Source organism: Elephas maximus, chromosome 25 (genome assembly GCF_024166365.1).
Source record: "Elephas maximus indicus isolate mEleMax1 chromosome 25, mEleMax1 primary haplotype, whole genome shotgun sequence".
Classification (NCBI taxonomy): Eukaryota; Metazoa; Chordata; class Mammalia; order Proboscidea; family Elephantidae; genus Elephas; species Elephas maximus.
The window spans coordinates 25,089,589-25,117,125 of NC_064843.1; the positions used below are offsets into that span (position 1 = coordinate 25,089,589).

At 50.4% G+C, this 27,537-nt stretch overlaps 1 protein-coding gene across 3 annotated transcripts; it reads right to left on the reverse strand.

Moving 5' to 3' along the window:
- On the reverse strand, positions 1–27,537 carry GDAP1L1 (ganglioside induced differentiation associated protein 1 like 1). Of its 3 annotated transcripts, XM_049868714.1 has the most exons (9): positions 27,449–27,537; positions 27,127–27,312; positions 18,774–18,966; positions 17,210–17,383; positions 12,158–12,255; positions 11,312–11,426; positions 2,974–3,009; positions 707–1,360; positions 1–607 (listed from the first exon to the last, which is right to left on the reverse strand). In XM_049868714.1, exons 2-8 carry the CDS (start codon positions 27,304–27,306, stop codon positions 1,017–1,019), a joined length of 1,140 nt encoding a protein of 379 aa, XP_049724671.1. In that variant the 5' UTR covers positions 27,307–27,312; positions 27,449–27,537; the 3' UTR covers positions 1–607; positions 707–1,016. The 3 variants fall into 3 exon arrangements, with proteins under 3 accessions (XP_049724671.1, XP_049724673.1, XP_049724672.1); XM_049868716.1 differs by lacking the exon at positions 2,974–3,009 and having other exon boundaries at positions 2–607; positions 27,127–27,536; XM_049868715.1 differs by lacking the exon at positions 1–607 and having other exon boundaries at positions 663–1,360; positions 27,127–27,537.

Sequence of the window (27,537 nt, forward strand, 5' to 3'; positions counted from 1 at the left end):
AGTGACACCCAGTCCCTTTCCCAACATGCAAAAGGCACAGGAAAGTGAGACATGACCAGGGTGGGCAACGAGGATACAGAGACCCCTCCTCTACGTGGCTTGGTGGGGTATGGGGGAGCCCCACAAGTGATGGGAAAGGTGGGAATAAAGGAGATAGCTTTGGCAGAGGCTGGGACAGGGCCCTGAGGTTCATCTACCTCTGGACTCATGCCTGCACTTGGGCTGGGACTGACCTTCTGCAAGAAGGCCAACAAGGCTTTTAGTGGAAGCCCCAACTCACATGGTAGGAAAAGTCAATTCCAGGTAGAAAGAAGAAGATGGATGCTGCCTTCAGGGATCGCTACTAAATGTCAAACCAAACACGCTGGCCCAAACAAGAAGGGAATGAGAAGTGTGCTTATGGTGTCGGCCCCAACTATGGCCTGGTTTTTGGGTGCAACTGCCTTGGCTCAAGTCAGTGCTGTCTCAGTCCGTGTCCAGGAGAAGAATGAAGCCCCTTCCAAATTTCGGGGGCCTCTAGTGTGGTCTCCAGGGCTCCAGTCCCACTTGTAGGTACCAGTTAGAAGAGTCAAGTCTTGATGTTGGCTTTGTCCTGTGGAAAAGTGCCCTGGGCAAGAGGGAAGGGGAGGTGAAGGGTCAGGCCCTCTTAGGCCCCCAGCACCTCCCAGAATATGGGTCCTGGTGGATGAAGTAACCTGGGACTTACCTCAGATCCTAACCCGTCCCCACAGTTTCATCTGGAGACCTTGAATCGAAAGAAAAGGCATTCGTGTTTTGTTTCTGTTTTTTCTCTCTCCCTTTCTCTTCTTTAGTAGGGCCATGACCTCAAATCACGGCATTGGCAACATCTACTTCTAAACTATGGAATGTTTTCATATCGACAGTAGAATTACTCAGAACAAGGGGTGTGGGAGGGCTGTCCAAGTGTTTGTGAGACAGTGAGTTACTGAGAGCTCGTTGGGAATCACACAGCACAGAAGACACTGTCAGTCACACACCAAGCCCTAGGCCTGGCACTAGATGTATTTTTTCTTGAGGTACCAGTAGGCAAAGTAGCCCATCCCTCCCAGGGAACCCATGAGGAAGGATGCCCCAAAGAAAGATGGGGGTTTCCGCTTGACCAGCCGGAATGCATTGGGGATGACAGCCGACAGCAGGGTGGTGTGGATGTCGCCGAGCACTTTCCGGAAGGCAAAGCGTCTCTGGACCCTCTCAAAGAAGGACTGGAGGTTGGGCCGGCTGCCGTCTTCCCAGTATTTCTTGGACAGTCCCAGGAACTTGAGGCGGTGCAGCGTGGCTCCCAGGAGGACGTCAGCAAGGGTGAAGGCACAGCCACAAAGCCACAGCTCACATTTCTGCCCTGGGGTGGAAGAGAAGGAAGATGCCGGAAGGGGGAGGTGGAAAGCAGATTCCTGCCCCCCAACATACTCACTTCTCTCCCCTTAACAACTCTAGCTTGTGTTGACCACGGTGCTTCCTGAAGGTCATTCATTCCTGTACCACTTAGATGATTTTGCTGTGTCCTTATACTACCTTTGTATTTATTTATTTTTCTTTAAATAACTGACTTTTAAAAGATAAATAAATACATGTATTTAAACTTTAGACTCATATACCCACCTGCACATTTGACAGTTCCCCTTGGATGTCCGTGGTGCATTTCAAACTTGACACGCCCGAGCTGAACCCTTGCTTGTCACCACCAAACCACCACACTTATCCCCATTTCAGTGACGTTCCTCCATCCTTCCAGTTGCTTAGGGCAAAAGCCTTGGTGCTGCCTGTAACTCTTCTCTTTCTTTCATACCCACATACAATCTGTCAGCAATTCCAGTCAGTTCTACTTTCAAAATACACCCAGAACTAATGACCTCTGCCTTTACCACCCTGATAAAAACCACAGTTATCTCCTACCTGAATTAATGCAAACCAAACAAGAACAGGTGCTGTCAAGTCAGTCTGGACTCTTGGTAACCCCCTGTGTGTCAGTGTAGAACTGCGTTCCATAGGGTTTTCAGTGTCTGGTTTTTGGGAAGGAGGCCTTTCTTACAAGGTGCTTCTCAGTGGACTCAAACCTCCAACCTTTCTGTTAGCAGCCAAATGCATTAACAGTTTGCACTACCCAAAACCCAAACCAAACCCGCTGCCGTTGAGTCGAATCCGACTCATAGCTACCCTATAGGATAGAGTAAAACTGCCCCATGGAGTTTCCAAGGAGTGCCTGGCGGATTCGAACTGCTGATCTTTTGGTTAGCAGCTGTAGCTCTTAACCACTACTCCACCAGGGTTTCCTTGCACTACCCAGGAACTCCAAATTATTGCAACATCCCTTTTAAAGGTCTCCCTGCTTCTGCCCTTGCCCCCTAGAGCCTAGTCTCAGCACAGCAGCCAGAGGGATACTGGTAAAATTTAAGTCATATCATGTCAGTTCTCTCTGCTAAAAACCGTCTTATGACACCCCATCGTGGTCAGAGTAAAAGCCCTGTGAGGCCTTACGTGGTCTGGCCCCGATGCCTTTCAGGCCTCTAGCTCTGCTTCTCTCCCGCTCCCTCACTCTTCTCCAGCACACCTGGCTCCTTGTTGTTCTTCAGACGTGCCAACCATGTTCCTACCTCAGGGCCTTTGCACTTGATATTTCCTCTGCCTGAAACACTCTTCCCCACACAGCTTTCTCCCCCAACTCCTTCAGTCTTTGCTCAAATGCCATCTTCTCTGGGGGGCTTCCTTGGCCGCCTATTTGCAGTAAAAAGTCCCAACCACAGCAGCCACTGTCCCCTTCCCTGCTTCGTTTTTCTCTATAGAACTTATTGCCGTTATCACACCATACACTTATATTTTACATACTCGTTTTGTTTATCATCAGCCTTCCTCTACTAGAGCGAAAGCTCCTCCAGGGCAGGGATTTTGGTCTGCCTCGTTCACGACTGTATCCTTGCACCTAAAACAGGCAGGTGGCACATAGTCCAAACTCACCCTCTGCGGTCGGGTCCATGCAAACTCCTAGCGACCCTGTAGGACAGAGTAGAACCACCCAGATGGGGTTTCGAAGGCTGTAAGTCTCTACAGAAGCAGACTGCCACATCTTTCTCCCGAGGAGCGACTGGTGGGTTCAAGCCGCCGACCTTTCGGTTAGTAGCCAAGTGCTTTAACCACTGCGCCACCAGGGCTCCTTGCACAACCAGTAGATCTTAATAAATACTGAGTGACTGAATGAATGAAAAGGAAACTCTATACCGTTAACAGTATATTGCCATAAAATATAAAATCATAAAGTTAAGCATGACAAAAACAAAACAAATGCTATTAAATTCGAGCTGGATACTATTACCCGCCAAGATCTCTGAGTCCAAGGCTTGTCTTGTTTTGTTTTGTTTTCTTTTTAAAAGAAAGGGGAAGATATTAACATGTTTTACAAAGGGGTTAAATAAAATACTAGCCCCATATTGAATCTTTTTCTTTGATGTAATCAAAATGACCGGAGAAAACTGAAAAGAGAGTAATTCTTACTCTGTGGTTTTATATTATTTATTGCTATGTTCATGTGCCATCTAAAATTAGCCTGCAGATTTGGGAAACATGGGTCTGTGCAATATGTTTTTTCCGGTCATTTAGACTTGAAATTCTGGAGCTCCTTGGGTCTCCTACATCACCTCTTTGCTCAAAAACACCTCAAATTCCTTTGCCCGGTGTTCAAGGCTTTCCAGTAGTCTAGCTCCAATATAGGTCTCTAATCTTGTCTTGTCGTGAATCCCCCATCTGCCCACTGTTCCCCCCAAGCAAGCCATGCCCCTTTCAGCCTCTGGACCTTTGTCCCTGCTGTGTCCCGTGCCTGGGATGCTCTCTCCTCCCTCTGCGTCCCTGGGAAGCTTGCCTCTGCACTTTTGAACAGGCTGTTCCTTTCAGCTGGGAGATTCTGTGAATCTAATGCCCTATTTAACAGCCCCTCCACCATCAAAGGAGCCCTGGTGGTGCAGTGGTTAAGTGCTGGGCTGTTAACCGCAAGGTTGACAGTTCAAACCCACCCAGCGGCTCTGTGGGAGAACAGACCTGACAGTCTGCGTCCGTAAAGATTATAGCCTAGGAAACCCTGTGGGACAGTTCTACTCTATCATATAGAGTTACTATGAGTTGGAATCGACCAGACAGAATACAGCAACCACCACCATCAAAATACCAGCCCCCCCTTTCACTCTGTATCTTCTCATTCATTCACTCATTCAACAAATATTTATGGTAGCATCTATTGGGCATGAAGACACAATGTCTTCCCTCAAGTGGCTCACAGTTTCCTGGGGTGGGGGCATAAAGCGTAATGAAGGCTGTAATCAGAACTTCTTTCTTGAATATGTAACCTTCACGATGCCTGCTAGACATCCAAGGGGAGATATGAGCCAGCAGTTAGAGATACAAGGCCCTAGTTCAGGGGAGAGTCATTGGCACGGAGGTGGTATTGAAAGCCACAAGACTGGATGATATTGGCAAGGAAGTGGGTGTAGACAGACTTGAGAGTAGGACCAATGGCTGAGCCCTGGGGCACTCCAAGATTTACATACTGGGCAACTTGGGGAAACTAGCAAAGGAGCATGAATGAGAAGGAGCAGCCTGTGAGGAAGGGGACAAATTAGGAGAGTGCAGCGTCTTGGAAACCAAGAAGAGAAAGTGCCTCCAGGAGGAGGGAGTGCTCAGCTGTATTCAAATGCTGCAGAGAGGTCACAAAAGAGGAGGCCTGAGAACTGATGACTGCATTTGGCTGCTAGGGACCTTGACAAGAGCAGCTGGAAGAGAGTGCCGCTGATGAAACCCCATTTGGAGGGAGTTCAAGGAGAAAGAGAGGAGAGGACCTGGAGACGGTGAGCAAAGACCACTCTTTTCAAGGAGTTTGCTGTAACAGGGAGGACAGGCTAATAATGTGACACAGGTCAGGAGGGTTTTTTAGTTGGGATGGAAAAAATAGCATGTTGATGGGAATGATCCCACAGGGAGGATGAAAGTAATTCTATAAGAAAGAGTGGAGAGAATTACTGATGTGATGTCCTTGAGTGGATAAGTGTGGGTGGGCGCTAGGACACAGCAAAGGGACTGGTCTTGGCTAGCGCAAGGACAGCTCAACGCCCACAGTTAACAAGAGGAAGTGCCTGGTGCCCTATTTCATCAAATCTAAGTCGCCATCCATTGTAAGGCACCCACCCTCGAGAGAACAAATGATGCAATTCAACTACTGATTGTAAGAAACATCCCAATTTCAGATGATAAAATGTGATTTAACGATGATGGCTTTAGAATAAAAAAATACAGTGTGGTTATGGGCACTAAGGTTGGTAGGTGGGTAGTTGTGGGAGGTGGAAGCTGTGAAGACCTCTGCATAATGCTTGCATTTTCTTAGTCATACAGAAGGAAAGGGATCAGCTGAGAGTAAGGATGGGGGAGAAGTGGCTGAAGGGTTAAGTAGAAAGGAGAAATTATAAAGTGATCATCAGGGAGACAGGGAGGCCTCAGGCAGCACTAAGGGCCATCTAAGGCTATCCGCTCCCCCCCCCCAAAAAAAAACCATTGCCATCAAATCGATTCTGACTCATAGAGTGACCCTATAGGACAGAGTAGAACTGTAGAACTGCCCCATAGGGTTTCCAGGCTGTAATCCTTACAGGAGCAGACTGCCACATCTTTCTCCCACCTCCTAAGGCTAGTGGTCATGAATTCAAAGTGAGACTGGCCAGCATCCGTGAGTGACTTTCAAGCCACATGTAGTGTCACGGGAGAAGGCACTGAGTAGGTGGAGAAAAAAGGTGGAGAGTTGGGTTTAAATAGGTTTGAGGTTTTGCCAAGTGAGATGATGAAGCAAGAGAAGGGCAAGGGAGCTGAAAGTGTAGACAAAGGGATGCTCCTAGCGCTGGATCAGGGAATAGCTGAGGCACAGTGAAAAGAGGATAGATCAAGGGTGGTGGTCCCAGCAGGTAGGATGGCTGTTGGAGTTTGAGTTCTACAGAGAGCAAGCTGAAAAGTAGGAGGTGGTGGTCAGAGGTTGAGTTTCTGGAGAGTTCTCAGTTATTGGCAATGCTACTATCTCGGGTATAACTGTGGGAGGAGCTGCTGAGACAGGGCGGGGAAAGATCAATAAGGAGAGGAGGTCAAAGAACTGAGGGGCCAGGATATTTGAAGAATTATCCACCTGAATAACTGCCAAGAATTACAACAGGAGTGGTGCTGGAGAGGATGACAATGAGCCAGTTGCCCAAGGGGCATGGATGACCATCCCTGGTGCAGAGAAGGATAGGGAGTGGCAGGGTCCATAACAAGAGATTCCAAGCTGGGGCGGGGCGAGGGGGCAGTTAGGCAGGGGAAGAGTGGAAGTGGCAATTAGGATTCAGGAAGAACACCTACCCCCTACGTCAGGCCCATGGGAGAGAAATCGGTCTCCGTGAGAGAGGGTCGCAGGGGAGGCCGAGTGCCGAAGAGAGCAGGGTATCAGCTGCAGTCAGGGGATCTGGAGAGGAGGTGGGGGAGGGGGATGTGCAAGAGCAGGGAGTCAACATGACTTCAGAGGACAATAAGGGGAGCAGGGCCAGGTGAGGCTGGGAAGCTAAGCAGGGGCCAAACCATGAGGAGCACATGGAAGGGTTTGAACTCAATCCAGGGACCAATGGGGAGGCTGGTGCACCAATCAAGTGACAGCAGAAGGACAGAGAGAAGCAGACAAGTTTGAGGTGTATAGGAGACTTGTCCACAACACTGGAAGGGTAGCCGTGCTCTGGCCTGAGGTGATGACCAAGGAGGAAGAACGGGTTGAGAAGGCAGGTGAAGGATTTGATCTGAGCCATGGTTAGTCTGAGGAGTCTCATGGGATGGGATGTCCCAGTGTCCCCTGGTCATTACCAGTCCAGGGCTTAGCCCCGGCCATTGTTCTTGGGAGGGGGTCATTTCAAGGACGAATGTTGGCCATCTAATGTCGCTGCTCTTCACTGTATGCCGCATGTCCTTATATGCATGTATCTGTTGTCATAGCTGCTGCTGAGTTGTCCCCCGACTCATGGCATTCCTATGCATAATGGAACAAAGTGCTGCACAGTCCTGTACCATCCCCATGATTAGTTGTGGATTTGACTATTGTGATCCACAGGATTTTCACTGGCTGATTTTTGGAAGTAGGTTGCTGGGCCTTACTTCTTAGTCTGTCTTAGTCCGGAAGTTCCACTGAAACCTGTTCAGCCTCATAGCAACACCATCTACATCATAATAATAATGATGAGAATGATAATCATAATTAGTTTAAGCTTATATCGTACTTACTTTCTGCTAATTTGCTATAGAGCGCTTTACATATGTCAACTCCTTTTATCCACACAGCTACCTTATAAAACCAAACCAAACCTGTTGCTGTCAAGTGGATTCCAACTCATAGCGACCCTATAGGACAGAGTAGAACTGCCCCGTAGGGTTTCCAAGGAGCGCCTGGTGGATTCGAACTGCCAGCCTTTTGTTTAGCAACCACAGCTTTTAACCACTAAGCCACCAGGGTTTCCACCTTATAAAGTAGGTGCCATTATTTTCTCTGTTTTCACAAATGATGAAATTGAGGTGCAGAGAGGTTAAGTAATTTGGCCAAAGCCACAGTTAGTAAGTGGCAGAGTCTGGATTCCAGCCCAGGCTATCTGGTTCTAGAGTCTGCTCATAACCACTACATTATGCTGCTTGTTTTCACATGCAAGTGAACACATACACCCAACCCAGAAACCCCAATGCCATTGAGTTGATTCCGACTCATAGCGACCCTATAGGGCAGAGTAGAACTGCCCCATAGAGTTTCCAAGGAGCGCCTGGTGGATTTGAACTGGTGACCCTTTGGTTAGCAGCTGTAGCACTTAACCACTACGCCACCAGGGTTTCCACATAGACTCAAGCTCCTTCCAATAGGCAAAATCTTCACTTGGGTCTGCTTGCGGATCTGTGTGTCTATGTTATGCATGGTCTGTGTGTTGACCCATGTGTATGCCTGCACAAATCCATGCTGATGGTGTATATATATGCACGTGTATATCCACATGGGCAGAAATCTGTGTCCATGGAGGTGTGTACATTCCCTCATGTATAAGTCAAGTGTATTCTTCCGTCTGTCTGGCTGTTTGCCTGCAGACAGACATTCACGAGCATGTACCTGCGTGTCACTATTTAAGTGTACTGACAGCCATGACTACGTGTGTGTGGACATGTATGGCTATCATGAGTGTCACCAGAGGGCCTGACTCCTTCAGTTTCCTCCCTCCTCCAGTTATGCGTTCCCTTCGCAAAACCCCAACCCCAGAAGAACCTCACCTTGTGTCTTCTATCTGCCAGCTGTGCCTGCTGGAGACAGTCTCACAATGCAGCTGACCAGTTACGCTTTAAATTCATGACCACAAAGCCCAGGAGGGCACTCAGCACTGCCCGGGGTCCTATTTGATTTCTTGGGCAGGCTCTCTTCCCCACTCCCTGGGGAGACAATTTCCTATCTCTTTATCCTCTCTCCTCACACCACTCACTGCTCAGGCACACCACCCATTGCTCACTGCCCCTTTCCTTGTGGTTTCCCTCCATCCTGCCTACACATTTGTAAACAATCCCTTTATTAAACCCTCTTCAATTTACCCAAGGAGCCCTGGTGGTGCAATGGTTAAGTGCCTGGCTGCTAACTGAAAGGTTGGTGGTGTGAACCCACCCAGCAGCCCCACAGGAGAGAGGCATGGTAATCTGCTCCCATAAAGATTACAGCCAAGAAAACCCTATGGGGCAGTTCTACTCTGTCACATGGGATGGCTATGAGTTGGAATCTACTTGATGGCACCCAACAACAACAATTTACCCAGTTTCAGTGTGGGGACCCTGCCTCAACCACGCCCCCTCCTGTCTTCTCAAAGACTTTGCAAAATCGTGTATCATTCATTCCCCCTTTTCCACTGGGTCATTTCTATGGGCATGAAAACACTCTTGTATCCCCTATCTTAGAAAACACTTCTTCCTTCACCCCACACCCTTCTTCAGCCACCACCCCGTTTCTCCATTCCTTTCTACAGCCAAGCTTCTCAAAAGGGTTGTCTACACTTGCTGTCTTCATTCTTCACCTCTCATGCACCCTTCAGCCCATTCCCATCTGGCTTTTGCCCCACACTCCCGTGAAAGTGCTTTGGCAAGGTTACCACCAACATACATGATAAAAAGTCCAGGGGACACTTTCCTATCCCTGGTTTACTCAGTCTCCCAGCAGCATTTTACACTGTTCTCATGCCTTAAAACAATCCTGTCCTGGTTCCTGTGACACAAGTTTCCTTCTACTCCACTCCTTCACAGTCTGCTTTGCCAGCTCCTCTGCCTTTACCTGTCTTTCAATGTGGGTGAACCTCAGGGCAGGTGTGGTAGTTTTAAAATACACCCACAAAGAATTTGATATTTCTCCATTTGGTGAATCCCAATTCTCCTCCCCTTGAACGTGGGCTGTATTTCACGACTCACTCCTAATGAATATAAATGTGGTAGAAGTGACAGAGTGAGTTGCAATAGTAGGTCATCAGAGATATTGTGGCTTCTGCCTTCTCTCTCTCTTTCTGGGATCACTTTCTCTGGGGGAAGCCAGCTGCCATGTTGTCAAGACACTCAAGCAGCCCTAGTGAGAGGCCCAGGTGGTGAGGAACTGAGACCTCCTGCACACAGCCAGTGAGGAACCGAGGCCTCTAGTTATCAGCCATGTGAATGAATCATCTTAGAAGTGGATCCTTCAGTTCTGGTGAGGCCTTCAGATGACTGCAACCATAGCCAACAGCTTGACTGCAACCTCATGAGAGACCCTAAGTTAGAACCACTCAGGTTCTAATTTACCTGATTACAGGTAAATTGGCTACAGGATTCCTGATCCACAGAAAATGTGTATGTCATGGATTGAATTGTGTCCCCCCAAAATATCTGTCAACTTGGTTAGGTCATGATTCCCAGTATTGTGTGATTGTCTACCATTTTATCATCTGATGTGATTTTCCTGTGTGTTGTAAATCCTATCACTATGATGTAATAAGATGGATTAACAGCAGTTATATTGATGAGATCTACAAGATTAGATAGTGTCTGAAGCCAATCTCTTTTGAGATATAAAAGAGATAAGTTAGCAAAGAGACATGGGGGACCTAATACCATCAAGAAAGCAGCACCAGGAGCAGAGCACGTCCTTTGGACCTGAGGTTCCTGTGCTGAGACGTCCAACACCAAGGGAGCACCGATGACAAGGACCTTCCTCCAGAACCGACAGAGAGAGAAAGCCTTCCCCTGGAGCCAGTACCCTGGATTTGGACTTCTGGCCTACCGGACTGTGAGAGAGTAAACTTCTCTTTGTTAAAGCCATCTACTTGTGGTATTTCTGTTATAGCAGCACTGTGTAATATCATAAATGCTTTATGTTCGGAGGTAATTTGTTACATGGCAATAGAAAACTAATGCAGCAGATCTTGACTCCTCTTTTTGGCTATCTATCCACTCTCTCCCTAGATGAAATCATCCAATTCCATGGCTTTAAACAACATGCATGTGCTGAGGATTCCCAAATACATAGCTCCAAATTCTGATCTCTTCTTTGAGAGTCAGACTTGAATATCTAGTGGCCTACGTGGCGTCTCCTCTTGGGTGTCTCAAAGGCATCTCATTTTGCTGCCTCTCCCATCAAGAGGTGCAGTCTAAATCTCCACCCCTTTCATTTGAGTTTGGCAGGGGAGAGGGGTGACAGTGTGTAGTCATCATCATCTTCATCACCATCATCATCATTTCCAACCTTTATTAAACACCTACTATGATGAGCCCTGGTGGTGCAGTGGTTAAATGTCCAGCTGCTAACCGAAAGGTCGGCAGTTCAAATCCACTATCCACTCCTTGGAAACCCTATGGGCAGTTCTACTCTGTCCTCTAGGGTTGCTATGAGTCAGAATCGACTTGAGAGCAAGGGGTTTGGTTTATGTACTAAGTACTCATCTAACCACTCTACATTGCATTATTTCATGCAATCTATCAACAGCTCTCTGAGGAAGGTCCTATTATTATCCAAATTTTATTGATGAAAAACTGAAGCCCAGACAGGTGAAGAACCTGACTCAAGGCCACTCAGTTAGTAAGAGGCCAAGGTAGAACGTGAACCCAGGTATGTCTGACTCCATGGCCCATGATTCTAACCTCCTAGAACAGTCTCTGAAATCTTTGGAAAAAACAGGCTGGGATGGGGCTGGGGCTGGGGCAGGGGTGGGGCAGGGACAGGGCGAGTAGGTGGGCTCCAGCACCCACCTACCCCAGGGATGGCACCCACCCTCATTCTCAAGCTTCCTCTTCTCCAGCTCTGCCTCAATCTGGTCCAGCACCATGGCCAGCTCCCCAAGGATCTTCTTCAGGTAGCTCACGTCATCATGCTCTAGGATCTTGGCCTGGGGATAGGAGAGGCAGGAGACAGCGGGGCTGGCTGGCCTCACTAGAGCCAGAGATAACCAGGGAAGGTAGGAGTTTGCCTAAACGCCCTTCTGCAAACCCAGTCTCCAAATATCCCCTCAAGTGTATGGGATGTGCCCATCCCTTGTATTCCCCAGGTACTGTGAGTGTTGGTTACTAGTGGCTCACATCTGCCACCTTCTCTAGGCACTGCTCTTGGCCAATGAGGAGCTGCCTTGCCCAGAAATACTTGGGAGGTTATGCTCTCCCTCTCCCTTAGGCAAGCTATAGCCGATGACTGACTGATATGAGTATGAAAGGCTAGTCTGGTGTTTCCATGTGATCAACATTGTAGTGTTATTTATGCTCCAGAGCTCCCTGTGGGATGAGGCAAGGCTTGACCCCCCCCTTCCCTTCCCTTCCTTTTCATACAGGGTTCTCCTCAGAGCACCCCCTCAAGTACCAAGTACTTCTGTTCAGTGCTCTGCTTTGAGGGACCCAATCCAAGACATGATGAAACTGAGGCTATGGGAAGGGGTGGGTAACAGTAACTTGCCTGAGGCCATACTGCCAATAAATTACAAAGGAGACAATATATTAAAAGCAAGCCAGTGCTTTTCCTATTTCATTTCATTAGCTGGTCCTCTACTTAGAGCCAACTTCCCCCAGTTGTCCCTTTCCTTGGAAAAGATGGCGGGGCGGGGGTGTCAGAAGGTTTGGAGGCACTCACCATAAGCTTCTTCTGTTTAGAAAGGTAGGGCTCAGAGAGCTGGGGCTCCTCTTCATGGTCTAATTTCATGAGGTCCGTAGTAGCATTAGCTAAATGTCCTGAAGAAAGAATACGGAAGATCCTGTCCTGCTGATAACCAGTGCCTCCCCATCACTTCCCCCATGCAACCTGAAGTAGGTTCCATGCAAACATTGCTCAGGAAAGTAACAATATCAATAACTAATGCTTTTTAAACCCTTACTGTATGAATTATAGGCTGTAACATAGGGATGGATGGGACCCTATCCTGCCCTAGACTCAGGCTAGTGGGAGAAACAGATACATAAGGAAATTTCTATGACATAGCATGACCGATGCTGTAATAGAATAATGAACAGAATACTAGGGGACCCAGAGGGTCACCTGCCTAGGGTATTAGGGGTCAAGAAGCCCTTGATAATGAGTAGTTCACCAGAAATGGATATAATCCTAAACTTGGACAAACTCATACTTCAGCAAGTGTCTTCCACCCATGTCCTTTTTACAGTGATGAAATAAGTTCAGAGAGACTAAGTAATAATCCGACACCAGAAGCGACAAGCAGGTTTTAAACCTAGATCTTCTAACTCTCAATCCAGCACTCATTCACTGAACCTCACAAAATCTTGTTTAGCGCAAGAAAAAGCACAAGAGATTTTTGGTGTCTTGAAACTTCTACTTCTGGTGAAGCTACTTCCCTCAAGATTTAGGGACTGGGTGGTCCACCCTTCCTGGTAAAACTGGTCCTTTAAAGATGCAAAAAAGGCAAGAGTAATGGAAAGTAGGTTAATGATAAAAACCAAAGTAACACCTTGAAAATTATTCTTAATGGCATTATAGATTGAATTGTGTCCCCCCAAAAGATACGTTGAAGTCCTAACCCCCAGTACCTGTAAGTGTGACCTCATTTGGAAAGAGGGTCTCTGAAGATGTTATAAGTTAGTAGGTCATACTGGAGTAGGGTGGGTACTAATACAATATGAGCAGTGTCCTTATAAAAGATGAGAAGAGATACAGAGATAGACACCAAGGGAAGATGGAGGCAGAGATTGGACTGACCTACAAGCCAATGAATGCCAAGGATTGCTGGCCAGCACCAGAAGCTAGGAGAGGGGCATGGACCAGATTCTTCCTAAAAGCCCTCAGAAGGAATCAACACAGCCGATACATTGATTTCAGACTCCTAACCTTCAGAACTATGAGACAATTTCTTTTCTTAGAAATCACTCAATTTGTCATGCTTTGTACGGCAGCCCTAGAAAATTAATATACAGGAGAAAGGAAATGTTCTATAAACCAACTTTGAAAGTCTACTGTAAGCAATGGGTTTTCAAAGGAGGGGGAATCATATTGAGTGGAATAAGATCCTGGGGTCTGTTCCCTGAGTAGGGCAAGGTTTCTCTGGGATTCCTGGCCAGTAATTGGGGACAAGTGGGCCAAGTCTGTGGTGAGGCCCCAGTCATGCCCTATCCTCTCCCCTGGGCTCCAGATCTATCTGGACATCCTCCAGGTTCCTCAAACTCATCCTGGTCCAACTGATTTCATCATCTTCCCTGCTCTTCCTCCTATGTTCTTCTTAAGTTACAGCACCTCTCGCCCTCACAGTGAGCCAAACGAGGTTCCTGGGAGTTGTCCTGAAGTCCTCCCTCCCCACATCAAATCAGCCCCATCCTGTTGATTTTTCTACCTTAATCCTTCTCATTGGAGTCCCTGGGTGACGCAAACGGGTAAGTGCTCAACTACTAGCCGGCAGGTTGGCAGTTCAAACCTACTCAGAGACACCTCGGGAGATAGGCCTGGTGATCTGCTTCCGAAAGGTCACAGCCTTGAAAACCATATGGAGCAGCTCTACTCTGCACACATCGGATCACCATGAGTTGGAAACACCTTGAAGGCAACTAACAACAAGAACATCAACAATCTTTCTCATATTCAAGCTCCCTCTCAGTTCAGATGCCCGTTAATCTCTCACCTGAATGATTTTAATCTGCTCCTTGCTACCTCCACTCTTTCCCCTACGAGTCCTTCACACTTCTACCAGAGACATCTTCCTCAAGCACACACTTGGCCGGTGCCACTCCCTGGCTTGCTCCTCACTGTCCTTGGGTGATGTCCAAGCCCCTCAACTTGCCTTAAAAGACCCCCCAGGATCCAGCTCCTCCCCCCCTCATCTACGTTATCTTTCACTGAGTTACATTACAGCCACTCCAAGGGCTGGCCATTCTCTGAAGGTGCCAGACCATTTCAAACCTCCATGCCTTTGCTCACACTACTCTTCCCTCCTGGGATCCCTTCTCTATTCTTTAAAACCCTCTTCCAGACTCAGCTCAAGATCACCTCCTCCATGCAGCCCTTCCTGATCCTCTGAAGGTCTGACCACCCAATGCCTCTGTGCTCCAGTACACCCTGTACAGACGTCTGCCAGGGAATGCAAAGGTACTACGCAGAGCTGCCTCTGCACAACTCCGTTCATGTTGCAGTCTATCTTAATAGCGCCCCCTGGACTTGTGCAGTGCACACTCTGCACTGCTGTGCATGGAGGCACTGAAGCTAATGAATGTATATTTCCCCCACTAGAATATGAGCTTCTGGAGGTCAGGGGTCCTTGAAACTCGCCACAGACCTGGTACAGAACAGGAATTCAGTGACTGTTGAATGAACAAATGAATGAATAAAGTGACCACAGCTGCCCAACTTCTGTTCTCTGGGGTTTCACCATTCATCACCCTATCTCGTGGCCTGATACAACCCCCAGGAAACAGACTCCCAGCTCTTTCAGCTTTAGGGCTATATTAAGTCTCATTGATATTTTATGAACGTGAAGGTCAAGTAAAGTATAGCATTTTCTCTCTTGCCGGTCACATGTAGCTATGTTCAGACTCCAGGAGGGCAGGCCAGTCCAAGGGAAGACCTTGGATTGATTGAGGGGGTCAAGTCAGGCTGACTTCTGCTCCTTCTGCTCTCTGTGGGGCTTCCTCCCACCCCAGCTGGGTCCATTTTGGACTCCCACTGCCTTCTAGGCACCTTTGAATGGCTCAGGTCGGGATAGTGGGGAAGAGCACCTCCATCCTCCAAAAGAACTTAGGAATCGCCTCCCGCTAGTCCAGGCCACCATCATTGCTCACCTTGACAACAGCCAGGACCTCCTAGCTGCCCCCCTCTATTCTTCTCTTGGTTGGAAACGTGATCCTTGTAAAATGCAGATCCTACCATGCGACTACCAGTCACCGTTTCTCCATTGTTTTTTGGATAAAACCCACTCCCCAGACTCACACCACCACCATCTAAACCACATTGAACTTCCTTCGGTTTCCCAAACACAACATGCCGTCTCCCACCCTGAACCTGAAATGATTCTCCCTGTCTGTCCCCTTCTAACTCCCACTCAGCCATGGATGTTGATGGATTTAGGAAGCCTTCTGCAACCCCAGATGCTAGGATGGGCATCGTCCATGGTTCCACAGCCTCCATGCCCCCTTATCGTAACACTGATACTAGATTAACATTTTTTAATTAATTCATTCTTGAACAGGTTATACATGCAAACTTGTTAAGAAAAGTTCAAACAACTTTAAAGAATGTACAGTGAAGAGTGAATCCCTCTCCTCTCAGCCTGAAGCACTGTAGCTCTGCTCCTCAAAGGCAAACACTATTGTCAGCTTCCTGTAGATCCTTCCAGAAATACTCCTTGCCTTTGTAAGCCTCTGTGTATCCATTTAACCCCCTTTTAGGTGTGTTAAACAGCACACTAGATGCATTTTTTTGCCCTTCATTTTTCCCACTCACAAATATATCTTAGCATTCCATATGCCTTTTTTTTTTTTTTTTTAACAGTTGTGCAGTTTTCCACTGTACGGACATACCGTAATCTTTTTACCCAGTCCCCAGCTGATGGACAGCTGGGTTATTTCCAATATCTTGCTATTACAAACTATGCTGCAGCGCATATCCTTGTACATACTCTTGGTGCACGTGTCTGAGAATAACTGCAGGATTATCTCCAAGGAGTGGCCTTTCTATGTTTTATGTAGAGGGCCAGACTGCTTCCTGAGAGGCTGGTCAACTTTACTCAGTCCTGTAGTGTAATTGCTGGTTACTTGTCTGCCTGTACCCACAGAACTGGGTGCTCTGGAAAGGCGGAGGCTGTGTCTGTCCCTGTCTGTCCTCAGTCACCTGCCTAGGGTCTGGGTCACAGGAGATCTCACAAATACTGACTGAATGAGACAGGACAGTATAGATATGTCCTGAGTCTTGTTCAAGAGGACTCTAAAGAGACAGGGCTGAGTTTCACAATCTTCCCCCCCTCCACCCCACCATGCCCACCCCAACCTTTGGACATCAGCCTCATTCCTTTGGGAAGGAGGAAGTGACCATTTACTGAGCACCTATTATTTATTAGGCATCTTAACATATTGCCTGTCTGTAGAGCCCCATGCTGTCTGCACGCAGCCTGAACTAAAGTCTGTAAACAGGTGCCGATGGGTCATCTGGTTTAAACCAGCCCTAGGCCTTGGCTGTGTCCAAGCTGGCAGTTCGAGCAGACAATGGGTGACCCTTGAAGCAGAAACCAGAGAGTCTGGGGTGCAGGGGGCTTGCCATATCTGGGCAGCCTTCTTAGTGGGCCCTTAGGCCAACCCTGTCCCCAAGGGGAGATGCTCCAGCCCCCCCATGGATAACATAGCCCCAGAGCCTCAGGGATGGCAGGCCAGGGGGAGGGATGAGAGAGAGACTGCCAGAGAGGGAGAGAGACACATTCAGTCAGAAACAGGCTGAAGGAGATGGAAGGCCAGCGAGAGAGAAAGAGGATGAGACACCCAGTGAGATGAAGTGAGAGAGACAGAGATGCAGGGACAGAGAGACAGAAAGGGACAGACACAGGAAGAGGGAGAGAAGGAGGAAGAGAAACGGAGAAGTAGACACACCAGTGGGAGGAAGAGGAGGTGGAGGGAGGACTCCCGTTGAACAGTGGGCAGTGAAGACCTAGTTAGGGACGCGCCCCGCCATGCCTGCCCGGCCCGCCTGCAGGGCACTCACTGCGGATCTCGGCCGTGGCGTACTTGGGAATCATGGAGTCGGTGGTGAGCTCGGGGTGCAGGATGCAGCCGTGCGTGTAGGCGTCCATGGGCAGTGCGTCCAGCAGCTCGCGGTACTGCAGCACCCGCGCGTGCTGTGGGCTGCCCACCTCGGGCATCAGGGCCACCACGTGCTCTGCGGGGCACCGCCAGGGGCTGGGGCAGGGCAGGCGGTGTGCCCTGCCTCGTCCTGCCGCGATGCAGAGAGCCCAGCCCCCCTCCCAGCCGCATCCCCAGGGACACGGTCACACCCTCTTCCCCTCCCCCCGGCTCTGGAGAGGAAGTCCCCACTCAGCTGTTTGACTGACAGGGGGTCCTGTGTAGCCCCTTCCCACCTCTCCTCACCGGAGCGCTACCAAGCTGTCCCTCTTCAGGGCAGCTCCCCTCAGCCTCAGACCTATCTCCAGGGGGTTGTCTAGGCCCGGTTTTTCCAGATTTCAGAAGAAGCGGGAAACCTGGATGTTTTAAAGTGAACTGGCCTTGATTTTTAGATGTTAGCTAATTCCCCTCTTAGCGGCTGTCTGTGGGCAGTCAGCACCCAGAGGGAGGGCCGAGGCCATCTGGGGCATACCTGGCCCTGGTGTCTGGGCCACAGCAGGAGCTGAGGAGGGCCAAAGAGAGGCAGGGAGGCCACTGGGAGGTGGCAGGGAGAGGGCTGAGCTCTGGGGGCCAGTCCCAGCACTGGCATTAACTGGCCACAGGACCCAGTCAAGGCTTTATGTCTTTGGACCTCTGAGTCCTTGAAAGTCCACAGAGGACTTGGAGGCGACGGGCTCTGTGCCCATGTGGAACTTGCCTGTGTCTGAGGCATTCTGGGATGTCTGAACCTTGTTCCTGTTGTGGAGTTCTGGGCCCTACCCATATCTGTGGTTTCCAGGGTGTCTGGGTCCTGCTGGTATCTGCGGGACTCTGGGGTACCTGGGCTCTGCCCATGCCTGCAGGGTTTTGAGGTGTCTGGGCCCTGTCTTTTTCTACGGGGTTCTGGGGTACCTGGGTCCTGCAGTGTCTGTGGTATTCAGGGGTGTCTGGGCCTCCCTGTGTCTACAGGGTTTGGGAGCCTGGGCCCTGCTCATACCACCTGCAGGGTTCTAAAGTGTATGGGCTCATGTCCATGAGATTTCTGGAGAGTCTCTGGCCCTGTCTTTGCTTACAGGGTATCAGAGGGCTGGGCCCTTCCTCTGCCCTGGGATCCCTGGGAGATCTGGGCCCTGTCTGTGAAGACATGGAGGGAGGTCTGGTTCTCACTCATGCTTGAGGGGTTCCTGAGGGCTCCCCAGTGCTCCTAAGAGGGTGCCTGAGAGGGGACTCTGCGGAGCCCCAGAGGATCTGTGGCAATGCCTAAGCAAAGCCCATGGCTCTGCTATTCTTGGGGAGCAGCTGAGCCCTGCCTGTAGCCCCTGGCTTATTCTGGGTAAGTTTGAGCCCCACCCATGTCCCCAGGCTTCCCAAGGATCTGGGATTCTGCCTGAGTGCATTCTGACCCTGGGGTCTGTGGCACTGTCCAGGGTCTGCAGGGTGGGACGTACCTCCTGTGAAAGTGCGCTCCACGTAGTCGATGATCTGGTCATAGTCACTGATGATGTTGTCACGGTGGATGATGACAGGCACCTCCTCACCCAGGTTGAGCCGCATGAACCAGGGCTCCTTGTGCTCACTCTGCGGCAGGCTCACGTCCCGCTCCTCACATGCCAGGCCCTTCTCCGCAATCACCAGCCGCACCTGCAGGCGCCAGGGTCAGAGCGGGGAAGGCGGGCGGACAAGTGGGGACACTCTGCCCAGGTGGGGCAAGGGCATGCAGGGAGGGAGGTCAGAGGTCACACACAGGAGGGGACAGTGTTGCTTTCAGCCCATTCTTGGGCACCCGGGGAGGGAGTGTCTCTCAGGGACATGGGCCTGGTGGTGGGGGACACAGCCCTGCTCTAGCGATGGGGGCAGTGTCGCCAGTTGGATAAGGGCCTGGGCTTTACAGCTGGGCACACCTGGGTCTGAATTCCTGGCTCTGCTGTGTGGGCTTGGGCAAATTCCTTAACCTCTCTGAGCCTCAGCTTCCTTATTTGCAAAATGGGGGGTTAATAATACCAACCCAGTGCCTGGCACATAGATGGCACTCAGTTCACAGTGATCATAATCATGACTGGACATGCAGCCTGGCCTCCAGAAGTGGATCTGTCCAGGAAACTCACAGAAATTTTTGTCATCACCATAATCAATAGCTAAATTTCTCAAATTATTTGGGGAAACGAAGTGAGGTGAAAAAAATAATTTGCCAACATCAGTCTAACTATTTATTGCCCCAAAGCACCTTCCCACCTGGTTTCCTGGTTGAATGCTCACGTTAGCCCCCCAGAGGATGGAAGAGCAGGGAGTATCTCCCTATTTTCCTTGACGAAAAAACTAAAGCCCAGAGAGGGCAAATAACTTACCCAAAGTCGCACAGCAATTCAGCAGCAGAGCTAGGACTGGAAGCAATGGTTCCTGACTCCTAAACCAGTGCTCTTTGCTCTGAAGGCTGCCTACCTTTCAAGGTGTCCTGGCCCTGCTTCCTCCTGAGTCTTTCTCTATGTCTCTAGGAGGGTCCCAGACAAACCTCTGGACTGGTAGGAGCTAATGGAAGGCCTTGAGGCTGAGGCACGCTTCTGGCTGTAGTGCGATGGATCACTTTTATATGGCCCTTCTCACCATGGTCTTGTCACTCTCAGCGAATGTCTGGGTGGGTCTATGAAAATAAGGTGCTTGTGGCCCTCCAAGGGGACTGGATAACTTGCTAACAATGTAAATAAGGTACATGGCACCTTGAGGAGTGGGACCATGCAAATTAGGTGTATGGAACCCTAAAGAGGAGATTGGTCAGTTTTGCCATCCCTTAGGCTTAAAATGAGCCACCCCAGAGGTTGGGGGGGGATCTCACTACCACCAAAGAGAGATGGGAGCAGAGCGTGTCCTTTGGACCCGGAGTCCCTGCACTGAGAACCTCCTAGATCCAGGAGACAGAGAGAGCGTTGTAACAATGGAGATGGTGCAAGGTGGTGAGAAGCAGTGCCAGCAGAACCAGAAGACCGGCCCATGGAGCAAGGCAGTTACAATAGGTTTGCCGACTCATAAAGTGAGAGAGCTAAGTACCTTTGGGCAGGAGGCTTCCTGGTGGAGTGGGGTGCCCCCGGGCAGTTATTCAAAGAGCTGAAGAGCTTTGTAACACTTGCCTGAGCAGGGCAGAGGCCAGGCAGAGGGGCCCAGGGGCCAAGGGATAGGCCCGCCAGGGAGCTGTCCTGACCTACGAACTGTATCCTGAGTCCTTCCTGATCCTGAATTGTAACCTGTTACTTCCCTAATAAACCCCATAATCATGAGTGTGATCTGGGAGTTTTGTGTGGCCATTGCCACAAATTATGGAACCCCGCAGAAAAGTAGAGTGCCATGGGTGGGAGAGCTGGTGTCAAAACTGGCAAACGGTTGGAGAGAGAAGGCGTGTTCGATCTCTACCTCACAGGAATCAGCCTTGGGCTGTTGATCTTGATTCTCTTTCCCTCCCCTTGTGAAGTTAGAAGAGGTCGGGCCCCCCACCCTGCAGTGCCCCCTGGTGCCAGTTTTACAATGCCCTAGAGTCCTTCATGCCCCACGCTCACAGCTAATACGGACACCCCCTTCCATTTGGTGAACTGTCTGGCGTAGAGGTCATTAGCTCCTGAGCTCCCAACACTCATTCACATTCATTTGCTCCATTAGCCAAAGCAGGGCCTGCAGGTGGGGCCCACCTGCAGAGTTCCTGGGCTTGAAGGTGGGGACCTGGGTCCTCACCCTGGCTCTGCCACAGCAATGCTGTGGGATCTTGGAACTATCACTGCCTCTTTCTGGGCCGTCATTTTCCACCAGTAAAACATGGACTCCCAGTTCATGGAGGGCCCACAGATCTGTCATGAGCTGATACCACGTTCTCCACTCCAATGTGGGAGACAGTGCGGGCCACCTCTCTCCTGGGAGTGGCAGGGAAACACTGGTTCTGTCTGAGAGAGGGGGAACTGCTGCTGATCGTGAGCAGCCCGGGGTGGTATCTGTTTGGGTCTGGTGTGTGAGTGTTCAAGTGTGTGTCATGAATGTGTGCACACGAGTGTGAGTGGTGACCGTGTGAGGCAGCAGGTGTGTCTGCGTGTGCGTGTGTGTGTGTGCATGAGTGTGCATGGGTGAGTGTGGGAGTAAATGTGAGTATTCAAGTATTGTGTGAGTGTGTGTGCAAGTATGCATGCATGGATGTGTGTGTGCACTTGTGTGTGCACATGTGTGAGTGTGCATGAGAATGTGTGTGTATTTGAGCTCATGGGTGCTGCCTGTGCCTGGAGAAGCCCCAGAGCAGTCGAGGCTGGAGCTACAAATCTCCAGCTGGAGCAAGCTGCCCCACTTGGCCCGGTCCCTGTCCCCTGTCCCTGCATCCTCAGACTTCAGTACTCAGGCCCCACCCAGCCATCCAGCCTCCAAACCAAGCTAGGGCCTCTGAATGGCTGGATAAAAACAGAGACCAAACCAGGCCTGTGCCCTGGCAGGGCTGTTGTCCCAATGACCACTCCTTGGCCTCACCCTGGGGCTCCAGCAAGGATGGAGGGAGGGGTGTTTCCAGGGGAGGGGACTATCTTTACAGACAGTCCTTCTTGGAAGCTGCCTTGGGGTCAGCCCGTTGATGGCCACAGACTTTCTCCTTTCGCTCAGCTGCAGGCCAAAGCCATGTGCCTTCCCACGGGGGAGGAGGGCACAGGGAGGAAGCCAGGCCCTGGGGAAGGGCATGCAGCCACCAAGGCCATCTGCCATCTCTGCCACCTGGAGGCTGGGCTGGACTTAGGTGTTGGCTACTTAGCGTGACCAGACATCAGCCATCTCTGGTAAACTGTCTTCCCTGTGGGTGCCTGAAATTCCCCCACTTGTGCTTCATTTTCATGAGTGAGGCACTGGCTCTTCCCCCTCCAGGCCCTCATTTATGAAGCAACTGTGATGGGCTGGACTGGTGTCCCTGCTCTGCCATTTAGCTGCTGTGTGACTTTGTAACAGATACTTAGAGTCTCTGAATCTCAAGTTTTTCATCTCAGATGGCTTTTTTTGTGTGTGTAAATCTTATGGTTTACAAATGTATCACTTTTCCACAGTTATTTATTGAGTCCTACTATTTGCCAAGTCTTGTTCTAAGCACACTGGAGCCTCGGCAGTGTACAAAAGACCCCTGCACTCAGAGAGCTGACGTTCCAGCGGGGGCAGACAGACAACAGCAGTTATAATGATATGGTATGCTGAAAGATGGCAAGTGTTGGGGGAAAAGAAAGAATAGAGCAGGTAAGGGGAACTGGGGGTGTCAGAGGTTTGGGGAGACTGGTGGCAATTTTGATTAGGATGACCCCCAGGTTAGGCCTCTCTGAGAAGGTGACATTTGAACAAAGGCGTGACTGAGGTGAGGGAGGGGTCCACTCAGGTGTCTGGGGGAAGGGTGTCCAGGCAGAAGGAACAGCCCATGCAAAGGCTAGAAGGTGGGCAGACAGGATCATGCACCAGGGCTTTTAGCCAAGTCTTCCCCCCAGACCAAGGGGTCTATGAATACACTCAGGGAGCCCTTGAACTTGGATGGGAAAAATTACATGTTTATTTTCAGTCATCTGAAACTGACATCTAGCTTTTGCTTCAATTATACACGTAGGCGACAAAGCACAGTAGCGTTAGCACTGCCTGTAATATTGTCACCGCTAGAAATCACAGATATTTTCATCACTTTGCAGTTGTAGCAGTCACCTCAAAATATCATGTACCCTCATCACAGCTTCCACATTACAGTTGTTATCAGACCCGCCACTGAATCGTGTTATATAATGGGGTTAATACGGAAACACTATGGTTATATAACGAATTTGTTTAAAAAATATTTTCATGGCTGTATTTCAGTATAACTGGTTTCCTTTCTAATATAGTAACCGTACATATTTTATTTTATTCAATTAAAAATATTCTGAGAAGGGCCCACATGCTTCCGCTGACTGGCGAGGGGTCCGTGGCCCAAGCAAAGCTAGAGCCCCGCATCAGAGCCTGAGGCTGTTGTGAGGACTTTGGCTTTTGTCTGGAGGAACCTGGGGGCCACTGCAGACTTTTCAGCAGAGGAGTGGGTACAGCTGCCACATCACTGCCCCTGTCAGCTCTCACCTGTGGGTCTTCTCTTGGGGGGTGGGTAAATAATCAAGTCCAGCACAGACAGGGCTGAGACAGTGCCCAGGACTTGAAAGGCGAGGCCAGGGTAGGGGGTGAAGGTTATTCTGCCCCTCTTGCTTCCCTCCTGCCATACCTTGGAGGGGCCTGCAGGAGACCTACTCAGTCCTGGGTATCAGGACTGGCCCGTGGCAGGACCCAGATCTTGGCTTCTACCCCCGGGAACTGAAGTCTGGGGCAGGGGCTTCCCACAAATGCATTCAGGACAGGAGGAAGATCCAGAGAGTATGGGGTTAGGGAACCTCGAACAGGCTCGCTGCAGGGAGTTAGGGGAGGCCCTCAGAGTCTCTCACCCTGGTAGAAACAACAACAATAATAATCATAGCTAACTCATATAGCACACCCTCTGTGCCAGGCACTGTTCTAAGAACTTCACAGGCATTAACTCATTTAATTCTTACAACAACCCCATTAGGTAGGTATTAGTATTATGCTTGTTTTGCAAAAGTGGAAATGGAGGCACAGAGACAGTAAGTAGCTTGGGTTAAAAACTGGCTGGTATGAGGATAGGGGCATGCACAAAGCGCTGGGGCACAGAGATAGGCAGCTTGTAGCAAACATCTAGTCTGTTTTCCCCTTGAGGAAACTGAGGACCAGAGAGGGTCAGGACTTAGCTGAGGCCACACAGCCACTTAGTGGGGGTGCCAGCACTGAAATCCTGGTCTCTTGACTCCCTCACTTTTTGCTCCACCCCACCTTCAATGCCCTCCTCCCAAAGAAGGAAGGGGTTGGGTGCAGGAACAGCCTCAGAAGCACCTTACCATTTACCCCACGCGTTTGGAGCCTCCTCCAAACCTCACAGCTTCAAACAATCACCTATGACAGTGCCTGAAAGTCCACTATTAGCGTGTAATTTTTAAAGATATTGTGCAAGTGTATGACTATACATGATATCATTTAGTCTTCACAACCCTTTGAGGTAGGTACTGCCATTATCCCCAAACATATAAGGAAGCTGAGAGAGAAATGAAGATTTTTTACAAAATTACATAGCTGGGAAGTGGCTGAGTTGGGATTTGATCTGACTCCAAAGTCCATGTCTTTAATAACCACAATTAGCACTTATTGAGCACTTTCTGCGTGCCAGATGTGATTCACATGGATACATTTGTTCAATACTTACAACAACCCTGTTGGGGAGATACTGTTTTTATTCTCCATTTACAAAGGTGGAAAGCTGAGGCACTGGAGTTAAGCGACTTGCCCAGGATGACCACCAGTTGGTCAGTGATGGAGCTGGCCCCAGAGTCTGGGCTTTTGACCCCTTCCCTTTCTGCTGCCATCTGGATCTGGGAGGGTCCCCAGAGTCCCTGTGGAGCCACCATCACTCCTAAAGGTGGGTTGTTTTCAGTATTAATGGTACCTGTGCCATGGACAGGCTTCTCAGATGCTCCACACTGGGGACAGATCCTTGAGTGCAAGCAAGACCCTTCAGGACTGGGGAACTCACCTGCTAAGCTCCTACTTAACATGCCAGTCACTTAACATACACTCATGCCCTCTGAATCCCCCAGGAACTCTGCAGGGTAGTCTATAAAAGTCTCTTTTTTCAGATGAGGATGCTGAGGCTCAGAGAGGTGAAGTGACTTGTCCAAGGTCACACAGCCAATAGGTGGCCAAACGGAGATTAGAACCAAGGCCATCTGACTGCAGAGCCCATGTCCCTTCCTCTAAGCTACACTGCTTCTACAACCCACCACAGGCTTCTGGGTAGGGGGAAGGCCCTGGCAGGGGAGGCGATAGGATGCCCAGGGTAGCTTGGCCAGGGGTTGGTCACAAAGTGGCTCCTTCCCTGACTAAGGGACCACACTGGCCCTGAGCTCAAGAAGAATAGGAAATATTTCCTGGGTTGAAGAACAGGAGGCTTCCTCGGGGGTTAGTCAGGGGAGGTGCTGCTTGCCTGTCCCCTGCCGAGTCCCAGCCACTGCAGCCTGACTCCTGAAATTCTGGGTGGAAAGAGGGTCTTGAATCTCAAAGTCAGTCTGATTCATCGCCAAGCCCCTTGCTCCATGCACAGGTGCTCGACAAGCATGTGCAAAATTCATGGAGGCATCCAAGTGTGACCTTGGTTAACCATGACCCCTAGCATTTTAATGACATCATAACACCCGTTATTAACCGAGCCTTAACCCTGAGCCAGGCACTTCCATCAGCACTTTTTGTGCATCATCTCATTTCACACTTACAATAAACCTCAGAGAAATGTATTCCTATTAGCCCCATCTTACAGATTATAAAACCAAGGCTTCAGAGAGGCAAAGTGACCTGCCCAAGGCCCCACAGTGAATTAGTGAAGATGGTTCTCTCACTGGGGACTGCCTGGTTTCAAAGTCTGTACTCTAAACTAGGTTACTAGAAGGGCAATCCGTGGACCAGCTGCCTGGGAGCCTGTTAGAAATGCAGCATCTTGGGCTCCATCTCAGACCTACTGAACTGGAATCTCTGGGGTGGGGGCCAGCAGTCTGCGCTTTAACCAGGGTCATCCGGAGATTCTGACGCATGCTCAAGTTTGAATAGTGCCAATTTAGAACCCTAAGTTATCTGCCTCTTTAACAACCCTCTCAGCAACCCTGAGAAGCAACCCTGGCATTAGAAGAAGTAGCTACTATTATTCTTCTTCCCATTATCCTCATTTTCCAGGTGAAACTGAGGATCAAAGAAGGTCATACAACCGGTGAGCCTGGATCAAGACTCAAACTCAAGTCTTTTGGTCCCAAGTCTCTTTCTCCCTACAGAATCTGTTTCTGCATTTGGAAATGGGCAAATGGAACAAAAGGATCTTCCGGAAAACAGGAGGGTTAGTTGGGAAACAGCGCTGCTTAGGCCCCAGCAGGACCCTCTACTGGGCCCTGGCCATGGTGCTGAATCCGTTCCCCAGAATCAGGACAGGAGCCCAGGATGTGAAATGGTGCCCCTAGAAGTGCCCCAGTCTCACAGGCCTAGCCCCAGACCCTCACCCCAGGAAGCGGGAATTGAGAACCCAGCACTAGGCTGGATTCCAACTGCCCCCCTCACCTCCCCTGGGACTGAGAAGGGGATGAGGGCTCAAGACCACCCTGTGCCTTTAAGAGCAAGACACAAATTGGAAGGGCTCGGCCAAGTCGGTCAGAGTGGATGGATTAACCCCTTCGTTCCCAGCTCAAGATCAGGAGGAGGGGGAAAGCTGGGAACAGGCCCTTCCAGCCCCAGTCAGAAGCAGGTCCACAGCCAAGGCAGAGGGGTAGAGGAGCTGTGGTCCGGGGGCTGGCAGGGTCCGGGACAGCAGCGCTCTGGGACTGTCTGCGGGGGAGCTACCGAGGCTGGAGGCGGGAAGCGCTCGTCCTCTCTCTCCGCAGCATCCCCCTCCAAACAGGCCGGCTTCCCAGCAGCGCCCATTCCCTTTCCCTTGCCTTTGTCTCCCTTCTCAGCACCCCAACAGGTCAGGCCTTTCTGGGAGGGAAGGAGGCAGAATAGAAGCTCCTAGAATTGGGGACGGTGCTCCCGGGGCCCAGTCAGGGCCAGTCACCTTCCCGCTGCATCCCAGTCCTCAGGGCTTCCAAACCCCATACTCCATCCTCGAGCCTCTCGGCAGCCTTTGGACCTCCCAGCCCACCGTCAACCCTCCTAGCCACCAGACGCGCCCGGTTTCCCTGCTCCCTCCAGCTCTACCTTCTGCGAGCTGAACGACTGGGTCCAGTGGTACAGAACCAGGCTCTCCTTGGGCCAATGGGCGGGGCTGGCCGCCTCGGGCGCGTCAAGGGCCTCGACTGACTTGGCTGCATCGCTGTCCAGCGCCGAGATGGGCCACCAGCTGCAGTTGGTGGGGGTCAGGTTGTTCGGGGTCGCCATGACAGCCTGGCATCAGAGTGAGGAAAGAAGGAGGCTCCGGCGGTGGCGGCTCTCTGTCGCCCAGCATCACATGGCCTCGCCGAGCCTGCCCCTCTCCTCCCCCCGCCCCTTCTCTCTCCGTGAATGTCATTACAGTACTCACTGGGCCAGTGGGGGAGGGGCGAGGGGATCCCGGGAGCTCCTTCGCTCCTCCTCCCCTGGGCCCAGCCCGCGCCAGAAAAGCCAGCAGGC